The 20,105-nt window shown below is 52.5% G+C and overlaps 1 protein-coding gene across 1 annotated transcript in view; it reads left to right on the forward strand.

Annotated features, from left to right (window-relative positions):
* Window positions 1–1,327: 1,327 nt before the first annotated feature.
* The window catches only part of kcnb1 (potassium voltage-gated channel, Shab-related subfamily, member 1), a 59,646-nt gene continuing 40,868 nt past the window's right edge, over window positions 1,328–20,105 (forward strand). The window contains exon 1 of the mRNA XM_056274457.1: window positions 1,328–1,903. Coding sequence (XP_056130432.1) covers window positions 1,328–1,903 — 576 coding nt within the window. The remainder of the gene's footprint in view (window positions 1,904–20,105) is intronic.

The raw sequence follows: 20,105 nt of genomic DNA on the forward strand, positions 1-20,105 counted from the left end.
TTTTCTGGTCTTTTTGTTGTTGTTGTTGTTGTTGGACGGGCCGTGATGTGTCAGTGGTGAGAGGTATACGGGATGGCGTAGGTGCGCATCAAAACTGCACCCGCGGACCGAAGCTGGAGAGGAGGCAGAGCGACACGAGGAGAGCCGCGGCCGCTTCACATCTGCGCCCGATTAGTATTTCCAAACGATTAATAAAGCTTCGTTTCTACCGCACGTCGCCCGCCCGTGCAACGGCGCGTGCACATTTATAGAAATAGACCAGCTAAAAGAAAAGAAAGGAAAGAAGAAAAAGACCTGTTAGTTGTCTTCCCCTTCTATCTGCAATGATGTTTGATGAGGCTAGGCTAAATTGTTGAACAATGCAACTGACCTCAATAAAACGGGAAGGGTGGGGGGGGGGGTTCGGGAACCTCTTCGTGAAAATGAACACTTCTGGACATTTTCGCCAACGACAGCGTTGAAATTGCGTGTAGGCCCATGAGCTCGTCTGGTCCCAGAAGTAAAAAAGAAGAAGAAGAAGAAGAAGAAGAAGAAGAAGAAGAACCCCCCCCCCCCACACACACACACACACAGATCCGGCGTCACTTTGCAGCTTCAACTCCAGATGTTGCACGGTGCTCTCATCTGTGTTTCGGGCGCTCTTCAGAACTTTGCGCGACAGCGGTTCTAGAAATCACGCCCGTAAACACATTCGGCGGGTGTGTGTGGGGTGGAGAAGGGGTGGGGTATGGGTTTTAAACTTTCTGCTGCGCATGAGCAAAACAACCGTAACGAAACTTGCGGCCCACCCCACCACCCCACCAACAGTTGTTACCGGGAGCAGAACCGCGGGACGGGGTTTTCCTTGCTCCATCTCTTTCAGCACCACCTGGCTGGACAGCGGTGTAATACGCTGCCCCGTGACGCCTCCGCCCAGCAGCTCCTTCACTCTACCTCCACGATAACAGCCCGGGCAGCGCAGCGGTCTACTCCGTTGCCTAACCAACACGGGGGGGTTCGAATCCCCGTGTAACCTCCGGCTTGGTCGGGCGTCCCTACAGACACAACTGGCCGTGTCTGCGGGTGGGAAGCCGGATGTGAAGAGTAGGGTAACTGGTCAATTGGGGAAGGGGGAGCATCCACAGGAACACTATCGTGTTTGCTTCTGTGGTAATCGCCTCGTGATAAAACAGGTGTCGCGAGAGAGTCCGTCTCGGTCAAAGAGCAGGTCTATAACTGATGGCTTTCTGTCTTTCCCATCCTCCCGCAGACGATAATGAAAGAGAACAGCCGCGACTGCGAGCCGTAGCCCTGGACACGACACCCGGTACATAAGCACAACTCGATCATGGAGAAATCCCCGGCGGGGCTGAACAAGGCCGGCTCCCGCTCCACCTCGTCGCTTCCGGCCGAGCCGGCGGACATCGTCCGCAGCAAGGGGAGTTTCCGGCGGGTCAGGCTCAACGTCGGCGGACTTCCGCACGAGGTCCTGTGGCGGACTCTGGACAGACTGCCCCGGACGCGACTGGGAAAACTGAGGGACTGCAACACCCACGAGTCGCTGATGGAGGTGTGCGACGACTACAGCGTGGACGAGAACGAGTACTTCTTCGACCGACACCCGGGGGCCTTCACCTCCATTCTGAACTTCTACCGCACCGGCAAGCTGCACATGATGGAGGAGATGTGTGCCCTGTCCTTCAGCCAGGAGCTGGACTACTGGGGCATCGACGAGATCTACCTGGAGTCCTGCTGCCAGGCCAGGTACCACCAGAAGAAGGAGCAGATGAACGAGGAGCTGAAGAGGGAGGCGGACAACCTTAAGGACAGGCAGGGGGAAGAGTTCGACAGCACGTGCTGCGCCGAGAAACGGAAGAAGCTTTGGGACCTCTTGGAGAAGCCCGGCTCGTCCGTTGCCGCAAAGGTAATGTGCATGTCTGCGTGTCGGCTCCATGTGTCCCACCTTGTCCAAACGTCCTACCTGTAGCAACTGCGGCACTGGTTCGCGCATGCGCAGTGACACTTGGCAGGACCACAAGCTGTAGGTATGGGATGATATGTTAGAAGATGTGTGTAAACGGCTGAGCATAAGGATAGAGTCTGGGTGAACACCCTACACACTGGTAGGCTATTGCAAATGTGCACGCACGCACGCACGCACGCGCACACACACACACACGCACAAAATGCATGATAGGCCCTGTTAGTCACTGCATTTGAGTTGGCAGGTTATTCACTGTCAATAAACAAGCATTTCCTGAATTTGCTGCATATCTAATTCTTTATTTGGGCGTTTTTTACTTTTTGTTACATTTTATTACTTGAATAAGATCACGTTCTCATTTGTACAATGTATCCATCCGTCCATTATCCGAACCGCTTATCCTGCTCTCAGGGCCGCGGGGATGCTGCAGCCTATCCCAGCAGTCACTGGAGGGGGCAGGCGGGGAGACACCCTGGACAGGCCGCCAGGCCATCACACACACACACACACACACACCTAGGGACAATTTAATACGGCCGATTTACCTGACCTACATGTCTTTGGACTGCGGGAGGAAACCGGGGCCCCCGGAGGAAACCCGGGGGAAACTGTACCATGTACTACGTACTACCTACCTAATTCATATTGCAGTGGTAACAGCAGTGACCAGGCACAGCTTTAAATTGAGCACATATACCTCCAAACTCAGCTTGCATCTCTTCCAAGGAGTGGCTGCCCCCTGACTCGGGTGTTGGCAGGTGCTTGTTCCTGAACGATGCTGCGTTTCACCACAACTTACAGGTTACACGTCCCACCGAACTATTGGTTGTTGGATGTTTGAAGGATAATTCGTTTTTTTACAACCCTGGTCTTATTTTCGTAGTTTTTGTCACCGTGCATATCAGTTATGATATCATTTTACCCACCGGCTCCTTGATGAAGATGCTGGACACTTCTGGACTCAGGTGTACAACTAACTGCACCTTACGAGGCGTCGAAACACGATGATTAAACCTGTTCTTTTAACAACAACAACAATAAAAGCCCTGTTCCTTGGTTAGGCTGGTTTCCCGTCATCTACGACTTCCCAGTTGCACAGGCTGGGTAGTTTGGTTTATGGATGGGTACTACTACCTGCAGCTAGGCTGCTCATCCCTGCAAGCTGAACCAGGAAGCAGCTCTGCAGTGAGTTCAACCTTTGCTTGTAATATTGGACATTTCAGGTAATCACGTCTAACTTTCACTTTCAGCTCTGCTGGGACAGTGTTTATAATTCTAGCTTATGATCGCCTTCTTGTCACCAATTTTAAAAAAAAACAACATATGATACATTTTTATGAAGCCCTGGAGGTGTCTACTTTATTTACGTGAAGAAATGAAGTGTGCATGATATTTTCACAGAGCACGGCTCGCCATTTTGTCGTAGTGGACGCGAAACTATTTTTCGGTGGCATGTTGGGTGATTTGGGACACAGTTTGTGTCCTCTGGTCCCTACACAGGTTCCGCTGTTTGCTGGGTGCCATGCATTCTGCAGTAGGCCGGTAGGGGGTTCGGCCACGGATTAAACCACGTGGTCAACAGTTCTGTGGGCTAGACCTGCATCAGCACTGCAGCTTGATCGGACTAAACTCCCTGTTACGTCACTACTTTAACACTGAACAACATCTGGATTAAGCGCCCTTGCTCGCCATTGTCAGGGAAACTGACTGGGACAGGCTAACTTGACCAAACTATGAGGCCTACCGTCACACCCGATGTGGGGGGTTAGCATCGATTTCTGGATAAGTCCATTCATAAATCATTAAAAGTCTGACTCTACCTACTTAACAGTTGTCTGTAGGCTACATGTCTGTGCTTCCATGTTGGCACAGATGTGAGGTCGCTTCGAAATGCCTGTTTGGCGTCTTTAACTGAGAAACCCCAAGGAGTTTTTATTGAGTACCAGAAGTTGTTGTTCATGGGGGGGGGGGGGGGGGGTGCAAGAAAAAAATGGCTTGCGAACTGTCGTCTGCGGCCGGAAGGAGCAGGGTCGGATAACGCGCATGTGCGCAGTGACCCCTTCGTCAAAATTAAAAATCACTCTTCATAACATAAGATCATGTCCAACACGTCTTACTTTCTGTTTCTACCATTCTCTCATAATAGCGTCTAAGCTAGCACAGTCCGGGCTAAACTAGCTCCGTCTCGTCCATTCCGCTTTTCACTTCCGGCCCTGCATCTGAATCTCGCGCGTCATCCGAACCACGTGACTGCAAACAAAGCTATTTTAAAAAACGTAAACATAATTTCTCTTACCTCTTGCTTTTTGGGCTCAACTTCCTGTTTGATGCTGACCACGACCCGCGTGTGACGTCACAGGAAACGTGTCATGTGACTTTGCTCGTGCGCCTCCACTGCGAGCTCTGGGCACCCACCGCTTTGACGGACACTTCCTGAGGGTGTCCCACTTTAACCGGATGTCCCAGTTTAGCTGAAAGGTTTGGATAATTTTAGATAACTGGGTTAAATTGGACCTGCTGGAACATGTCTGAGGCTCATCGTTGTGAAGCTGAGTCCAGCTGCACCCTGAAAATCTCAAAAATGAAACGAGTGAGTGAAATGAGATGAAAATAAATAAGCAGGTTGTCGAAAAGCAGAATTATTCCTCATCTGGCCACATTACGATCAGCTATGTGTACTCCAGGCTACTGCCTTTATTTTATAAATCATAAATTACTACAGTGGGCCAATGTTCATTGTCATCCATTTCCTGACGGTGTTTTAGGAAATATGCGTCCATCTCGTCTTACAGGATACACGACACACACGTGCACATGCATTTGTCGTGCATGTGTCCTGTCGGGTGGAGCACGCTGCAGAGGATGCGTGGCTCTCGTCCACGCTTGTCCCGCCAGGAAAACTAGTCATACACCAGCCAATGAGTTTGAGGTGATGGGAGGCTCAGGAGGTAGAGCCGGTCGTCTCGGACCCGAAAGGTTCCTGGTTCGATCCGCGGCTCCTCCAGGGAGCGTGGCGAAGTGTCCTCCAGCACGACACTGACGCCCCACCTGCTGCTGATGAGCGGGTCGGCGCCTTGCGTGGCAGCCTCCGCCATGAATGTGTGTGTGAATGGGTGAACATGGGGGTACACTGTAAAGTGCTTTGGGTGGTCAGTAGAAATGGTGGAAGTGGTCGAAATGCAGTCCATTTACCATGTCTTTGATTTGACCTTTGCCCAAAGTCTGTTCTCTATTTGTTCGATGACCTCCACCCACCACCCACCTCGTCCGGTCGAACTTGATGTTTTCCAGAGGAGATGGGATCTCAAAATATGTATTTCTGGAGGGCACCTGATAATATTAATCCAGCTGTCTGCACATCATTGTGGTTATATAAAAGATGGTTGTGACGTGTCATTACCCTTCATATTTGTACACACATGCGTAGTATGAGAGAGAGGATACGGAGAGGAGGGGGAGAGATGGCTTGACTTAAAGGAATTATCTTAGACGATTAGAAAACAGATCGATAACTGTACAGATTAGGTCATTATTGAATCCATTATTTAAAGGAGAGCTGCCAGACCTCACTTAGGCATGTTGATGGATTTACACTGCTGAGGACCCGGCGAGAGACGGAGCAAAAGTAATGAGCTTCTTCACTGAATGAACAGCACAGATGCCTCAGCTATGTTCCCATCCCAATTGTACCCGGCCAATTACCCCATTCTACCGAGCCGCCCCGGCCGCTGCTCCACCCCCTCTGCCGATCCGGGGAGGGCTGCAGACTACCACATGCCTCCTCCGATACACGTGGAGTCGCCAGCCGCTTCTTTTCACCTGACAGCGAGGAGTTTCACCAGGGGGACGTCACGCTACCCCCTCCCTCCCGAACAGGCACCCTGACCGACCAGAGGAGGCGCTAGTGCAGCAACCAGGACACATACCCACATCTGGCTTCCAACCTGCAGACACGGTCTGTAGGGACGACCGACCAAGCCGGAGGGATTCGAACCGGCGATCCCCGTGTTGGTAAGCAACGGAACAGACCGCTATGCTTCCCGGACGCCCCAGCTATGTTTTAAGATTCACGGTACCTGGTCATTGACATGTGGAGAAAGAGGATCTTGTGGTGACCCACATCTATATATCGAGAGACATTCACCTAAGAAGACGGTGTACCTTTAAGGGAAGAGGCGAGGGGTCAGATAATGCACTTCCGCTTCCGGTTCACAGTCAGTTCAGTGTCGTTGTCGAACGTATTGACATGCAAAGTTGGAGCTAGTAAACTACCTCGACTACGTCTACTCTCACGTCTCGTGTCTCGTTGTTTTCTAACTCCACATTGGTGACCCCGACGTGATCGAACTACTAATGCGAGTATGTCTGACAACGACGACGCCGGTGCTAACAACACGGCTATTGCTAACGCTAGCATTTACACCGCTACTGTGAAGCTACCCGACTTTTGGCAGCATAATCCACGGCCGTGGTTTCAACATGTGGAAGCCCAGTTCCAGCTGAGAGGGATAACGCAGGATGCAACCCAGTACTTCCACGTATTGGCGGCGTTAGACGCATCGACAACGGCGCGAGCAATGACACTGTTGGAAGCTCCGCCAGCTGCTGGCAAGTACGATGCTATAAAGACATTCCTCCTGAAACTATTTGAACTTTCGGAGCTGGAGAAGGCAGACCGTTTACTGTCCCCGAATGGCCTCGGCGACGGCAAACCGTCTGAGTTAATGGAAAAAATGCTGTCTGTGCTGGGATCGGCTGATCCGGCCTTTCTTTTCACACACATTTTTCTGAGGCAGCTCCCCGCACCTGTACGCACAGCACTGGCCAGTTCTCCTCTCGCCGCGTCCAAAGACTACCGTTCTCTGGCTGCTGAAGCAGACAGGGTTTTCCTGGCCAACCGGCAACAGTTTGTGCATGCCCTGCTACCCCACAAGACCGCCCCACCATCACCTGTGTACGACCATATGGACACCGCGGCTGCGGTGACAGCCCGCCGCCAACCTGACGACGGGCTCTGTTATTACCATGCCAGGTTTGGGGCAAAAGCAAAACAGTGTGGCAAACCCTGCAGTTACAGGGTTCAGGGAAACGCCAAGGCCGGCGCTCGTTAACGGCTATGGGCGCCGGCCGTGACTGCAAGCTGTTGTTCCTCACAGACTCCTTGTCGGGCCGACGGCTGCTGGTTGACTCTGGCGCTCAACGCAGCATACTACCAGCACAAGCTGTGGACACGATGACCGACAGTCACGGCCCCCAGATGGACGCCGCCAACGGCACGTCCATTCGGACGTACGGTATCAGACATGTGGACGTGTGTTTTGGCGGCCGACGTTTCGGCTGGGACTTTGTGATGGCTGCTGTATCCACCCCGCTCCTAGGTGCGGATTTCCTCTGTGCTTTCAACCTGCTGGTGGATGTTAAAAACTGTCGCGTGATTGATGCCGTCTCTTTTGCGTCATACCCCTGCACGCTTGGGGGGGCTGGAGCGCTGTGCCTCGCTAACACACTCTCCACCGGGGATCCATACCAACGCCTGCTCGCAAATTTCCCCGAGCTCACCACACCCACCTTCTCCTCGGCGGTGGCCAAGCACGGCGTGGAACATCATATCACCACAGTGGGCCCCCCAGTTTACGCCCGGGCCCGACGCCTCGACTCGGCCAAGCTCGCAATAGCCAGGGAGGAGTTTTCGACTATGGAGCACCTCGGCATTGTCCGCCGTTCTGACAGCCCATGGGCTTCCCCTCTTCACATGGTTACTAAGGCCAACGGGGGTTGGCGCCCGTGCGGGGACTACCGTCGCCTAAACAAAGCCACGACCCCCGACCGTTACCCCATACCGCACATACAAGATTTCTCTACCCACCTGGCGGGCGCTGCCATCTATTCCAAAATCGACTTAGTGCGGGGGTATCACCAAGTGCCGGTCCACCCACTGGATGTCCCAAAAACGGCTGTCATCACACCCTTTGGGCTCTTTGAGTTTTTACGTATGCCTTTCGGTCTTAAAAGGGCGGCGCAGACGTTTCAGCGCCTTATGGATTCTGTGCTCCGTGACATGCCATTTTTGTTTGTGTACTTAGACGACATCCTCGTGGCCAGCGCGTCGGCAGAGGAACACATGACGCACCTCACACAGCTGTTCGACAGGCTCAGCGAACACGGCCTCATCATCAACCCAGCTAAGTGTCAGTTCGGGGAGTCGTCCATCACCTTCCTCGGGCACCACATCACTCCACAGGGGGCCGTTCCCCTCCCTGCCAGGGTTGAGGCTGTCACCATGTTCCCCCGCCCCCGCACTGTACAGTCGCTGCAGGAATTCCTGGGCATGGTGAACTTTTATAACCGTTTCCTGCCCCATGCCGCCCACATCATGCGTCCCCTGTATGAGGCCCTGCGGGGTAAGAAGTCTAAGGACGAGCTGGACTGGTCTTCGGGGATGGACGAGGCTTTTGTGGCCGCCAAGACCGCGCTGTCCAACGCTGCGCTGCTAGCTCACCCGTCGCCTGCCGCCCCCATAGCCCTTACAACGGATGCCTCCGACTACGCCGTGGGGGCCGTGTGTGAGCAGTGGGTGGGGGGGGGGGCTGGCAGCCGTTGGCGTTCTTCAGTAAACAACTCCGTGAGAGCGAGCGCAAATACAGCACCTTTGATAGGGAACTACTGGGTCTCTTCCTCGCAACCAGACACTTTAGGTTCCTATTGGAGGGCCGACAGTTCACCGCTTTCGTGGACCACAAACCGCTGACGTTCTGTATGGCCAAAACCTCAGAACCGTGGTCTGGGCGTCAGCAGCGCCATCTCGCGGCGGTTTCCGAGTTTACCACGGACATACAACACGTGTCGGGCAAGGATAACTTCGTCGCCGACTGCCTTTCATGGGCGGTTGTTAACGCCGTTCACTTGGGACTCGACTACGCCGCTATGGCAGCGGACCAAGCCAAGGACGCGACCGTTCAAGACTACCGGTCGACCCCTACAGCGCTACGGCTGGAGGACGTGACATTCGCCGCGGCCAACACCACCCTCCTCTGTGACATCTCCACCGGTCAACCGCGCCCCCTGGTGCCTACTTCCTGGCGGCGCCGAGTTTCGACACCGTCCACGGCCTTTCCCACCCGGGAGTGAAGGCCTCGATCAAGCTGGTGAGCATCAAGTTCGTTTGGCCTGGGCTCCGTAAGGATGTTAGAGCCTGGGCCGGCTCGTGTGTGGCGTGCCAACGCACAAAGGTGCACCGCCATACCAAGGCCCCTTTGGCGCCGTTTGTGGTTCCAGAGAGGCGGTTTGACCATGTCAATGTTGACCTGGTGGGTCCCCTGCCCCCCTCCCGTGGTTATACGTTCCTCCTCACTATTGTGGACAGGGCCACCAGGTGTCCAGAGGCTATTCCCTTGTCCTCCACGATGGCAGCAGAGGTAGCACGGGCGTTCATCAGCTGCTGGGTGGCCCGTTTCGGCACGCCTGGTGACATCACGAGCGACCGGGGCTCCCAGTGTACCTCGGAGCTCTGGACGGCGGTCGCTGAGCACCTGGGGGTGAAGATCCACCGCACTACGGTGTACAACCCGCAGAGCAACGGACTTTGTGAGCGGTTCCATCGGGACATGAAAGCCGCTCTGCGGGCAAGCCTCACTGGCTGCGACTGGATGGACCGGCTCCCGTGGGTCATGCTCGGCCTGCGTTCGGCCCCGAAGGAAGACCTCCAGACCTCCTCCGCTGAGCTGGTGTATGGCCAGCCCCTGCGGGTTCCGGGGGAGTTTCTTCCGGATGCTACGGCTCCCTGGTCAGCCGCCTCTCACCTCAGTGCGTCCCGGAGCGCTGCCGGTGCCTTCGCTCCCGTTCCGATGTCTCAACACTGCCTCCCCCGGTCCTACGTCCCCAAGGATCTGCCATCGGCGAGGTACGTCTTCATTAGGCACGACAGCCATCGGTCCCCGCTGCAGCCCCCATACGACGGGCCCTTCCGCGTCCTGGAGGCGGGGGATAAGAACTTTGTGGTGGACATGGGGGGGAGGCTGGAGCGGGTCGCTATAGACCGTCTCAAGCCCGCTCACTTGGACATTGGGGAGCCAATGCAATTGGCCCTACCCCCGCGGCGGGGGCGCCCTCCTAGGTCAGCCCCGGCACCTGCCTCTGTTCCTGCTTCGGCCCCGCCTATGGCCCGGGTTTCGGCCCCATCTGTTTCCCCTCCTGTGAAGCGCAGCCGTTATGGCCGCAGGGTCCGCCCCCCGACTCGTCACTTGTTTTCCCCGTGACTTTGCACTATGTCATTGACTGTTCTGTTGTAGAGTCTATTTTTATGTTCATGACTTGCACTTTTGCTGTTTTGCATTGTTTTGTGTAGGTGAATTCTGGGGGGCCTGTGTGGTGACCCACATCTATATATCGAGAGACATTCACCTAAGAGGACGGTGTACCTTTAAGGGAAGAGGCGAGGGGTCAGATAATGCACTTCCGCTTCCGGTTCACAGTCAGTTCAGTGTCGTTGTCGAACGTATGACATGCAAAGTTGGAGCTAGTAAACTACCTCGACTACGTCTACTCTCACGTCTCGTGTCTCGTTGTTTTCTAACTCCACAATCTCCGCATTTTGCCCTTTACTGCGTTCCTCCTGTCAGCCTGGGCAGAGGGAGACCAGGTAGGCCTGCAGCCTCTGGACCAGTGCAGTATTCCCCCATATCAGCTACGTTTGATCCCTCTCTCCTGAAGTGGGCTGGAGGGATCAAAGAGAGGGCTGCCTCCCTCCACCATAGCTACTACCATTTTAAAGGAGGATGCGCCAACTTGTTGGTGCGGCGGCGCTGATCTCCGGAAGGGGGAATTCGCTCATTGGCGGCTTCCGCCGGCTGACGCTCTGCAGCAAGAGACGTGCGCGAGCTGTCAAGCGCCTATAGACGAGCCGGGAGAAGCGCTGGGAGTCTGTCAGGGGAAACGTCTTCTTCGTGGGAATCAAGGAGATGTCAAATCAATGTTGATCATGTTAAAGCGAGGGAGAAGAGAGAGAGAGGGGGGGTTGCCTACAGAAAGGAGACGACGTCCCTGGGTGGATTGCACGTGCGTTGTCTGTAATAGCTAATCAGTCAGTGCTGCTTTTATCAAAAACAACTTGGGGCTCGTCTGTAGGGTCCTTAGTGTTCTTCCAAGTGCACTTCCTTAACGGCGACCACGTCACCCGTTCAGGAAGTGTTTTCCCACGTTGCAAACTCACGTAACATCTTGGCCCGGCATGGCTATGACACTGGTAGAGACCTGCGTTAGAGGTACACGCAGCAGCCTCCGCGCGGGAGGCAGGGTTTATCAATTCCTAATTAGCTTAAAAGGGGCGACGAGAAACCACAGACCAAAACCACTAAAAGCGTCGGTAGGCGCTGATGCACCGTCTTACCCATACTTCATAGGCTGTAACTAACTGTGGGTTTGTTGAGTGGTCCGGCTTCGACCGCAGGTTCTGCTCCAATGCTCCGCAGCCCGTCGCCATGCATCACAGACACGCGGATGTACAGCAACCCATGAACACAAACAACTGCAAGAATCAAGCACGGGGGGGGGGGGGCAGGGGATGGTTACTAAGTAACAACACTGCAAAATTATTATCTCTCCCCCCTCCCCTTTTTCTCCCCAATTGCACTTGGCCAATTACCCCACTCGTTTTGAGCCGTCCTGGTCGCTGCTCCACCCCCTCTGCCGATCCGGGGAGGGCTGCAGACTACCAAATGCCTCCTCCCATACATGTGGAGTCGCCACCTGCTTCTTTTCACCGGACAGTGAGGAGTTTCACCGGGGGGGCGTAGCGCGTGGGAGGATCACGTTATTTCCCCCCTGAACAGGTACCCCGACCGACCTGAGGAGGCGCTAGTGCAGCGACCAGGACACACACCCACATCCGGCTTCGCACCCTACAGACACGGCCAATAGACGCCCGTCCATGCCGGAGGTAACACGGGGATTCGAACCGGCGATCCCCGTGTCTGTAGGCAACGGAATAGACCGCCAAGCCACCCGGACGCCCTGCAAAATTATAATCTTTGAAGGAGTTGTCACACAATACTACCAGTAGTTTTTGCGTGTGAGCGTGTCTGTTTTTGTGTGTATGTATTTCGATGAGCCTCACAACACCAAGCGACCCAGCTTGGACACACTGCCAGTATCCATGAAGACGTTCGGGGAAATAATGCCTGTGTGTTGCCGGACACGTCTTCTCTCCCCAGTGACTTCTCCCCTTCCCTCTGTCTTCCCTCCTTATATATCTGCCTCTCTCCATCCCCTTCTCCGGGCTCCTACACTATACCTCCCAGTAAATGTCAGGGAAATGTCACATTAATTATTCTCCAGGAGACTCAGGGCCCCGTTTGAAGCTTCCCTCCCCGTCCACATTCTCTGCGAGCCACATTATTGTCCGTCTCTCGCTCAAATCACATTTGGGTCTATGACCTCACCGTACAATAAGATTGTGTCTCGCCCGCCGGCAAAGTGGTGTGTCACAGTGAGTTTGATGCCAGGGCCGGCTTTCTTCACTTTAACAATCAGGGGCGTAACTACGTCATGTGTAGAGGGCCCCACCCCCCACCCTTCTGTGGTAATCCGTTAAACAATTACGTCAATATATCACGGTCCTTATCTGGGTGTCCTTGTTCCATGAGGTTGGATTCGATATTAAAGGAGGTCTCCTCATATTCACCACCGAGCACAAAGCAGAATACATGACAAAGAAGCGGATGCAACTTATTCCAACCTCACACTTCCGGAAGGGGAAGAATGCAGTGACGAAAAAGTCTGTCTGTATTACGCACTGCCTGCTGGGAAGGCCCTTGGTGTTGCGTGCAACCAAAGCTTTCAGAGCGGACATGAAAGCATCCTCTGCAAAATATCCCACATGCTGCCTGCAACCTCAGGACTTGAGGATGAGTTCTCTGGACTTTAGGGGCGTCCTTTAAAGAATAACACCTTTTTCAACAGGTCTTCCGAAAGGCTCGGGTATGCCAACTTCCGATGCTGCATCCCAGGCATGCAAATCCTGATTGCTGACGTGTCAGACAGCTCTCACGAGCCCGCTCGAGCCTCCGCCTGATGCTTAGGCTGGAAATGAGATTTCGTCCCGAGATGGATTTGACAGCGAGCAATTTACAGAAGCAACAAACAAACAAACCGAGGCCGGGGGTAAGAGTGTGTGTCATTTCTGCTCCCCGCCATCCCGCAAGCGAGGGTTACAGATGGCGGCGCTGTCAGCCGGCATTGCGCGTCAGATGGCGGGCAACAGATTCCAATTATGTCTCTCTCGTGTCCTACCTTAGACGTCACATTAACGCCGCTTGTCTGCGTCCCGACTCGTAAATCAGCCTGCGCGCCAGGTCCGTCTGGAGGGAGGGCAGGCCGGGAAGCCAGCCGGACTCAGACCCGCTCTTGATAATTGCAAAATCTCAACCAGTCAGGTGGGTGATGAGTTACCGTTACCCGGGCAGGGGATGGCCTCCGAAGGAGTGACTCATCGATGTGACGGGTGATACGGTTCCCTGCAAACCCTCCATTCACAGTTGCAGCGGCCGCTCCCAAACTAGGCCCTCATAGCCATTACATGGCACGTGCATGAATCACAGCCCCCCTCCTCCGCCCCCCTCCTTGAATTCACGTTTGATCAATAACAGTCGGAGGTTGTTAGATTGGGTTCATGATGGCGTTGCGTTGCTGTGATGAAGCTGTAGTCCTGTACTTGTTTTTCGTTTCTCTTTTTTTTGGGGGGGGGGGGGTTTCCCCCCTTTTTCTCCCCAATTGTATCCGGCCAATTACCCTCTCTTCCGAGCCATCCCAGTCGCTGCAGCACCCCGTCTGCCGACCTGGGAGGGCTGCAGACTACCACATATCTCCTCACCAGCCACTTCTTTCCCCCTGACGGTGAGGAGTTTCGCCAGGGGGACGTAGCGCGTGGGAGGATCACGCTATTCCCCCCAGTCCCCCCCCCCTCCGAGCAGGCGCCCTGACCGACCAGAGGAGGTGCTAGTGCAGTGATCAGGACACATACCCACATCCGGCTTCCCACCCGCACGACATGGCCAATTGTGTCCGCAAGGACACCCCACCAAACCGGAAGTAACACGGGGATTCGAACCAGCGATCCCCGTGTTGGTGGGCAACGATATCAGAAGGTCTTGAAGAGTTTCCAGTAGCCTTCCATACTGCGAAAAGGGGGGGGTACTGAAATGCTGGATATGTGCCTGACAGCAGAGAGAAGGAACATAATTCACTCGTCATAGTTATCCCAGAACAGTGTGTGCGCCCCTTCTGCTTTTTTGTTTGTTTTTGTCCCCTCGCAGGTAACCGTAGTGCAGAAGTACCGCTGTGATAATGGCTAAATGAGACGGTCCAGTGATTGCTTTAATGCCCGTGGCTCTCCACGCCTGTCCCTGCGTCCTCCCATCAGGCGCAGCGCCTGTGGATGGTCACGTCTCTTCCACCCCCCGAAGCCGCGTTCAAATCCAGCTCCAAAAACCTGCACCGCAGCCCCCAAAAGGTCAACAGTCATTTCAAACCGCCAAACTAATGTAAAACCGTGCTTGTCGTGGGTGGCGTCGGGTATTTTGCAGGCAGTGCTGCAGCTGCTGCCTTGCTCTGTCCGCACGGCAGCAGGGTCCATGATGCGGCCCCCTCCCTCTCGCCTACTGACTTCTCGCTGAGGTTTGGGCGCTGCGGTGTTGCTATAGATTTATTATCAGGGATGAGCACAGGTATCGATTAACGGCTGTGACCTAAGACCTCTTTACTTGTCTCTTTCAAGAACAGAAGCTCTCTCTCTCTCTCTCGCTCTCTCTTTCTCTCTCTCTCTCTCGCTCTCTCTCTCTCTCTCTCGCGCGCGCGCGCGCACACACACACACACACACACACACACACACACACACACACACACACACACACACACACACACACACACACACACACACAACTCTGAGCCTGAGTTTCTAACCTAGTGAAACAACATCCACGGGGCTAATGGATCCATATGACGATGCTAAATCATCCTGTTTAAAAATAACTCCCGTCTTTATTCTTTCTACCCCCCCCCCCGACGCACAGACACACACACACAGACCCACAGCCGATCAGCTAGCCCAGTCAGCAGAGGCGAAGACGCAAGGCTTAGATTTGAAGCAAAACAGAACAGGCCGCTCTGTTCCTCTAACTTAACTGCAACTGATTATGCTAATTACAGTAGCAGTCAAACGAAGGAACAGATGTTGAGGTGTTGGGAACCGTGGCGACAAGTGCACCAGGGCAGGGCAGGTTGGGGGCAGAAGTGTTCGGCCTTCAACTGCAAATCTTTTCCCCAAAGAAACCTGGACCAGTCGCCATGGTCTTGCTCATAGACGTACCCCCCCCCAAAAAAAGCAACAAAAACTGTGATACCCGTCTGGGTAGCGTGGTGGTCTATTCTGTTGCCTACCAATACGGGGATCGCCGGTTCGAATCCCCGTGTTACCTCCAGCTTGGTCGGGCGTCCCTACACAATTGGCCGTGTCTGCGGGTGGGGAACTGGATGTGGGTATGTGTCCTGGTCGCTACACTAGCGCCTCCTCTGGTCAGTCGGGGCGCCTTTTCAGGGGGGGGGGGCTGGGGGGGAATAGCGTGATCCTCCCACGTGCTACATCCCCCTGGTGAAACCCCTCACTGTCAGGTGAACAGAAGCGGCTGGCGACTCCACATGTATCGGAGGAAGCATGTGGTAGTCTGCAGCCCTCCCCGGATCAGCAGAGGGGGGTGGAGCAGAGACTGGGATGGCTCGGAAGAGTGGGGTAATTGGCCGAGTACAATAGAGGAGAAAAAGGCGGAACCCCCCCCCCAAAAAAACCCCCACACGTTAGTTGTGTAGTCAAGATCCATAGTAACAACTGGAGTTAAACCCCCTCTCCCATCACAGGTGAACAATAAAATGTTAAATTCAGGTATTATATAGAGTCATCATAATGGAGAAGGATTTACTGTGATGCTTCACCTCCGGTCAAAGTGTCAGGGAAATTAAATGTAAATATGGTGAAGTCCTTTCTCACAGGAAAGAGTATCGAGACCTACAGCAATCGAGTCCAGAACAAACCCAGTAAAGTCATGAATGACCTTCTGTAGTTCAGGAAAAAGGAAATAATTTCCTCATCAAGTCAACATGACCTCCGACACTGTCCCGTATGCACTTTATCGGGGTGTCAGTCAATGCATTAACTGCCCCGTGGGGCTGAATAGGGTTTATTGAGGTGATCGGGACGGTTATTTTCATACAGCTTTTCCAGTCAGCTCAACTCTGCTGCACGTAACACAGTATTCATTACTAAGGCCAATCACACTTAATGCACTTGAAGGCCAAACTATCTGTCCTTAGATGGAAACTTTAAATTATTTAAACTTTAACTGGCATTACAGCACAAGTGTGGCACAGTTAAGACCACTTGGCTGTGTAAGTAAATGTAGTTTGGCGTCCTGCCTGAATGTTGTCACAGACGATATTGCTGAGCAGGATTAGCAAATATTAGTGAGCTAATAATAGAAAATTGGGACATTCCAGTTTTAACTTGTGCTGCTGATGAGAACAAACCAACAGAGGATTGTCTGACCGATGAGAGGTCACACTGAGGTCATGTCTGAATTTACATACGCTTTCTGAAACGAGTCACTGTTAACGACAGTACGGCGGCACTTGTTTTTAGTCTGTCTCTGCATAGCCACATGAATACAGAGGATATAAAGGGGTGTGGATGTGGAGGACGGTGATGGAGGTGTCCATTTATAAATGATATAAAGGGTGTAGATATGGAGGACAGTGATGGTGGTGTCCATGTATAAAGGATATAAAGGGGTGTAGATGTAGAGGACAGTGATGGAGGTGTCCATTTATAAAGATATAAAGGGGTGTAGATGTCGGAGGATAGTGATGGTGGTGTCCATGTATAAAGGATATAAAGGGGTGTAGATGTAGAGGACAGTGATGGAAGTGTCCATGTATAAAGGATATAAAGGGATATAAATGTGGAGGACAGTGATGGAGGTGTTCGTGTATAAAGGATACAAAAGGGTGTAGATGTAGAGGACAGTGATGGAGGTGTCCATGTATAAAGGATATAAATGTGGAGGACAGTGATGGAGGTGTCCATGTATAAAGGATATAAAGGGGTGTAGATGTAGAGGACAGTGATGGAGGTGTCCATTTATAAAGATATAAAGGGGTGTAGATGTCGGAGGATAGTGATGGTGGTGTCCATGTATAAAGGATATAAAGGGATATAAATGTGGAGGACAGTGATGGAGGTGTCCATGTATAAAGGATATAAAGGGGTGTAGATGTAGAGGACAGTAATTGAGGTGTCCATGTATAAAGGATATAAAGGGGTGTAGATGTAGAGGACAGTGATGGAAGTGTCCATGTATAAAGGATATAAAGGGATATAAATGTGGAGGACAGTGATGGAGGTGTTCGTGTATAAAGGATATAAAAGGGTGTAGATGTAGAGGGCAGTGAGGGAGGTGTCCATGTATAAAGGATATAAAGGGGTGTAGATGTAGAGGACAGTGATGGAGGTGTCCATGTATAAAGGATATAAATGTGGAGGACAGTGATGGAGGTGTCCACGTATAAAGGATATAAAAGGGTGTAGATGTAGAGGACAGTGATGGAGGTGTCCATGTATAAAGGATATAAAGGGATATAAATGTGGAGGACAGTGATGGAGGTGTCCATTTATAAAGATATAAAGGGGTGTAGCTGTAGAGGACAGTGATGGAGGTGTCCATGTATAAAGGATATAAAGACGTGTTGTTGTGGAGGACAGTGATGGTGGTGTCCATGTATAAAGGACATAAAGGGGTGTAGATATGGAGGACAGTGATGGAGGTGTCCACGAATAATGGATATAAAGGGGTATAAATGTGGAGGACAGTGATGGAGGTGTCCATGTATAAAGGATATAAAGGGGTATAAATGTGGAGGACAGTGATGGAGGTGTCCATTTATAAAGATATAAAGGGGTGTAGATGTAGAGGACAGTGATGGAGGTGTCCATGTATAAAGGATATAAAGGGGTGTAGATGTGGAGGACAGTGATGGAGGTGTCCATTTATGAAGCTATAAAGGGGTGTTGATATGGAGGACAGTGATGGTGGTGTCCATGTATAAAGGACATAAAGGGGTGTAGATATGGAGGACAGTGATGGAGGTGTCCATTTATAAAGGATATACTAAAGGGGTGTAGATATGGAGGATAGTGATGGTGGCGTCTATGTATAAAAGATATAATGGGTGTAGATGTAGAGGACAGTGATGCTGGTGTCCATGTATAAAGGATATACTAAAGGGGTGTAGATATGGAGGACAGTGATGGTGGTGTCTATATATAAAGACTATAAATGGGTGTGGTCGTGGAGGACAGTAATGGTGGTTTCCGTGTATAAAGGATATAAATGGATGTGGAGGATAGTGAGGGTGGTGTCCATGTATAAAGGATATAAAAGGGTGTAGACGTGGAGGACAGTGATGGAGGTTTCCATGTATAAAGGATATAAAGGGATGGTGTGGAAACCTATAGAAACCAGTGGAAACCGATAGAAACCTGTGTGTGTGTGGGGGGGGGGGTAGTGTATAATAGACATTCTGAGCCACACTCCAAACGAGTTGGTGGCAGTAATGCACTAATTCGTTGTTTGCCAATCGCCATAAACAACAAATAGAAGAAGAAGAAGAAACGTGGAGGACAGTGATGGAGGTATCCATGCATAAAGGATATAAAGAGGTATGGATGTGGAGGACAGTGATGGTGGTGTCCATGTATATAAGATATAAAGGGGTATGGATGTGGAGGACAGTGATGGTGGCATCCATGTATATAGGATATAAAGGGGTATGGATGTAGAGGACAGTGATGGTGGTGTCCATGTATATAGGATATAGTTCATCTGGACTCGCCCGTTGGACTCTGTGTCCAGATGAACGGAGTCCAGTCTCTGGGATGTCGGTTTGGTTGTGTGTGACGTAGTTCTGGGATCGATCTCCATAACGATCTCCATTACAGCTGTGATTTCTTGTCCCACCATTCTTACAAACCGAGTATAGGCAGTGTATTGTACCCACAATGCAGCGTGGTTTTAGTTTTGCCCTCTGTACTGCCAGGCTGTTATAGTATACTAGACTTTACCACTGTGAGTGAAACCCACCATGATAACAACCATCACATGGCTAATTTAAAAACGGTATCTCACGGTGATTTTTTTCTACCCCCCCCCCTATTCCCCCCAATTATCAATTGTACCCGTCCAACTACCCCACTCTTCCGAGCCGTCCCCGGACGCTCCCTCGCCCCCTCTGCCGATCCGGGGAGGGCTGCAGACTACCACATGCCTCCTCCGATACATGTGGAGTCACCAGCCGCTTCTTTTCCCCTGACAGTGAGGAGTTTGGCTCGGGGAACGTAGCGCGTGGGAGGATCACGCTATTCCCCCCAGTTCCCCCTCCCCCCTGAACAGGCGCCCCGACCGACCAGAGGAGGCGCCAGTGCAGCGACCACGACACATACCCACATCCGGCTTCCCACCCGCAGACACGGCCAATTGTGTCTGTAAAGACGCCCGACCAAGCCGGAGGTAACACTGGGATTCGAACTGGCGATCCCCGTGTTGGTAGGTAGGCCCCTCTGTCCCACTTCTTACTACTGAAGTTGTCAAAATAATTAGGAGCATGTTTTCTGACGTCCTGACGAAGCTGCGATGGCGCGTAATTTTTCGGTTTATTCTACTGCGGGGCGAGACCGGAAGCTAGCTCTGCAACCCGTCACGCGAGCTGTGTTTCCGCCGCGCTGCACGCTCATTGCGGGGTTGAGGTGAGATGTAGCAGCTGTTTCGAGGCGGGGTTTATGTGCAGGCTGCACGGTGCACGGCCATACGGGGTAGTCCAGAGGATGCCTATCTGATTCGTCATGATATGAGAGGCCTCTCCGTCATCCCGGAAACAAAGGACTCGCGGTGAGCGCAGCGATTAACTCCCGCTTCCTCTGCGGTGTTTGCGCAAGGTGACGGCGCGGTAATCTGTCTCTCTAATACGTCCCCAAGTCCACCCAACGAGCTATAAAGGACGACATTTAGTAGGCTGTTTGTTAGTAGCTGTATGTGTGTGTTGTTT

The sequence above is a fragment of the Lampris incognitus genome, chromosome 2 (assembly GCF_029633865.1).
Source record: "Lampris incognitus isolate fLamInc1 chromosome 2, fLamInc1.hap2, whole genome shotgun sequence".
In the NCBI taxonomy this organism is placed as follows: Eukaryota; Metazoa; Chordata; class Actinopteri; order Lampriformes; family Lampridae; genus Lampris; species Lampris incognitus.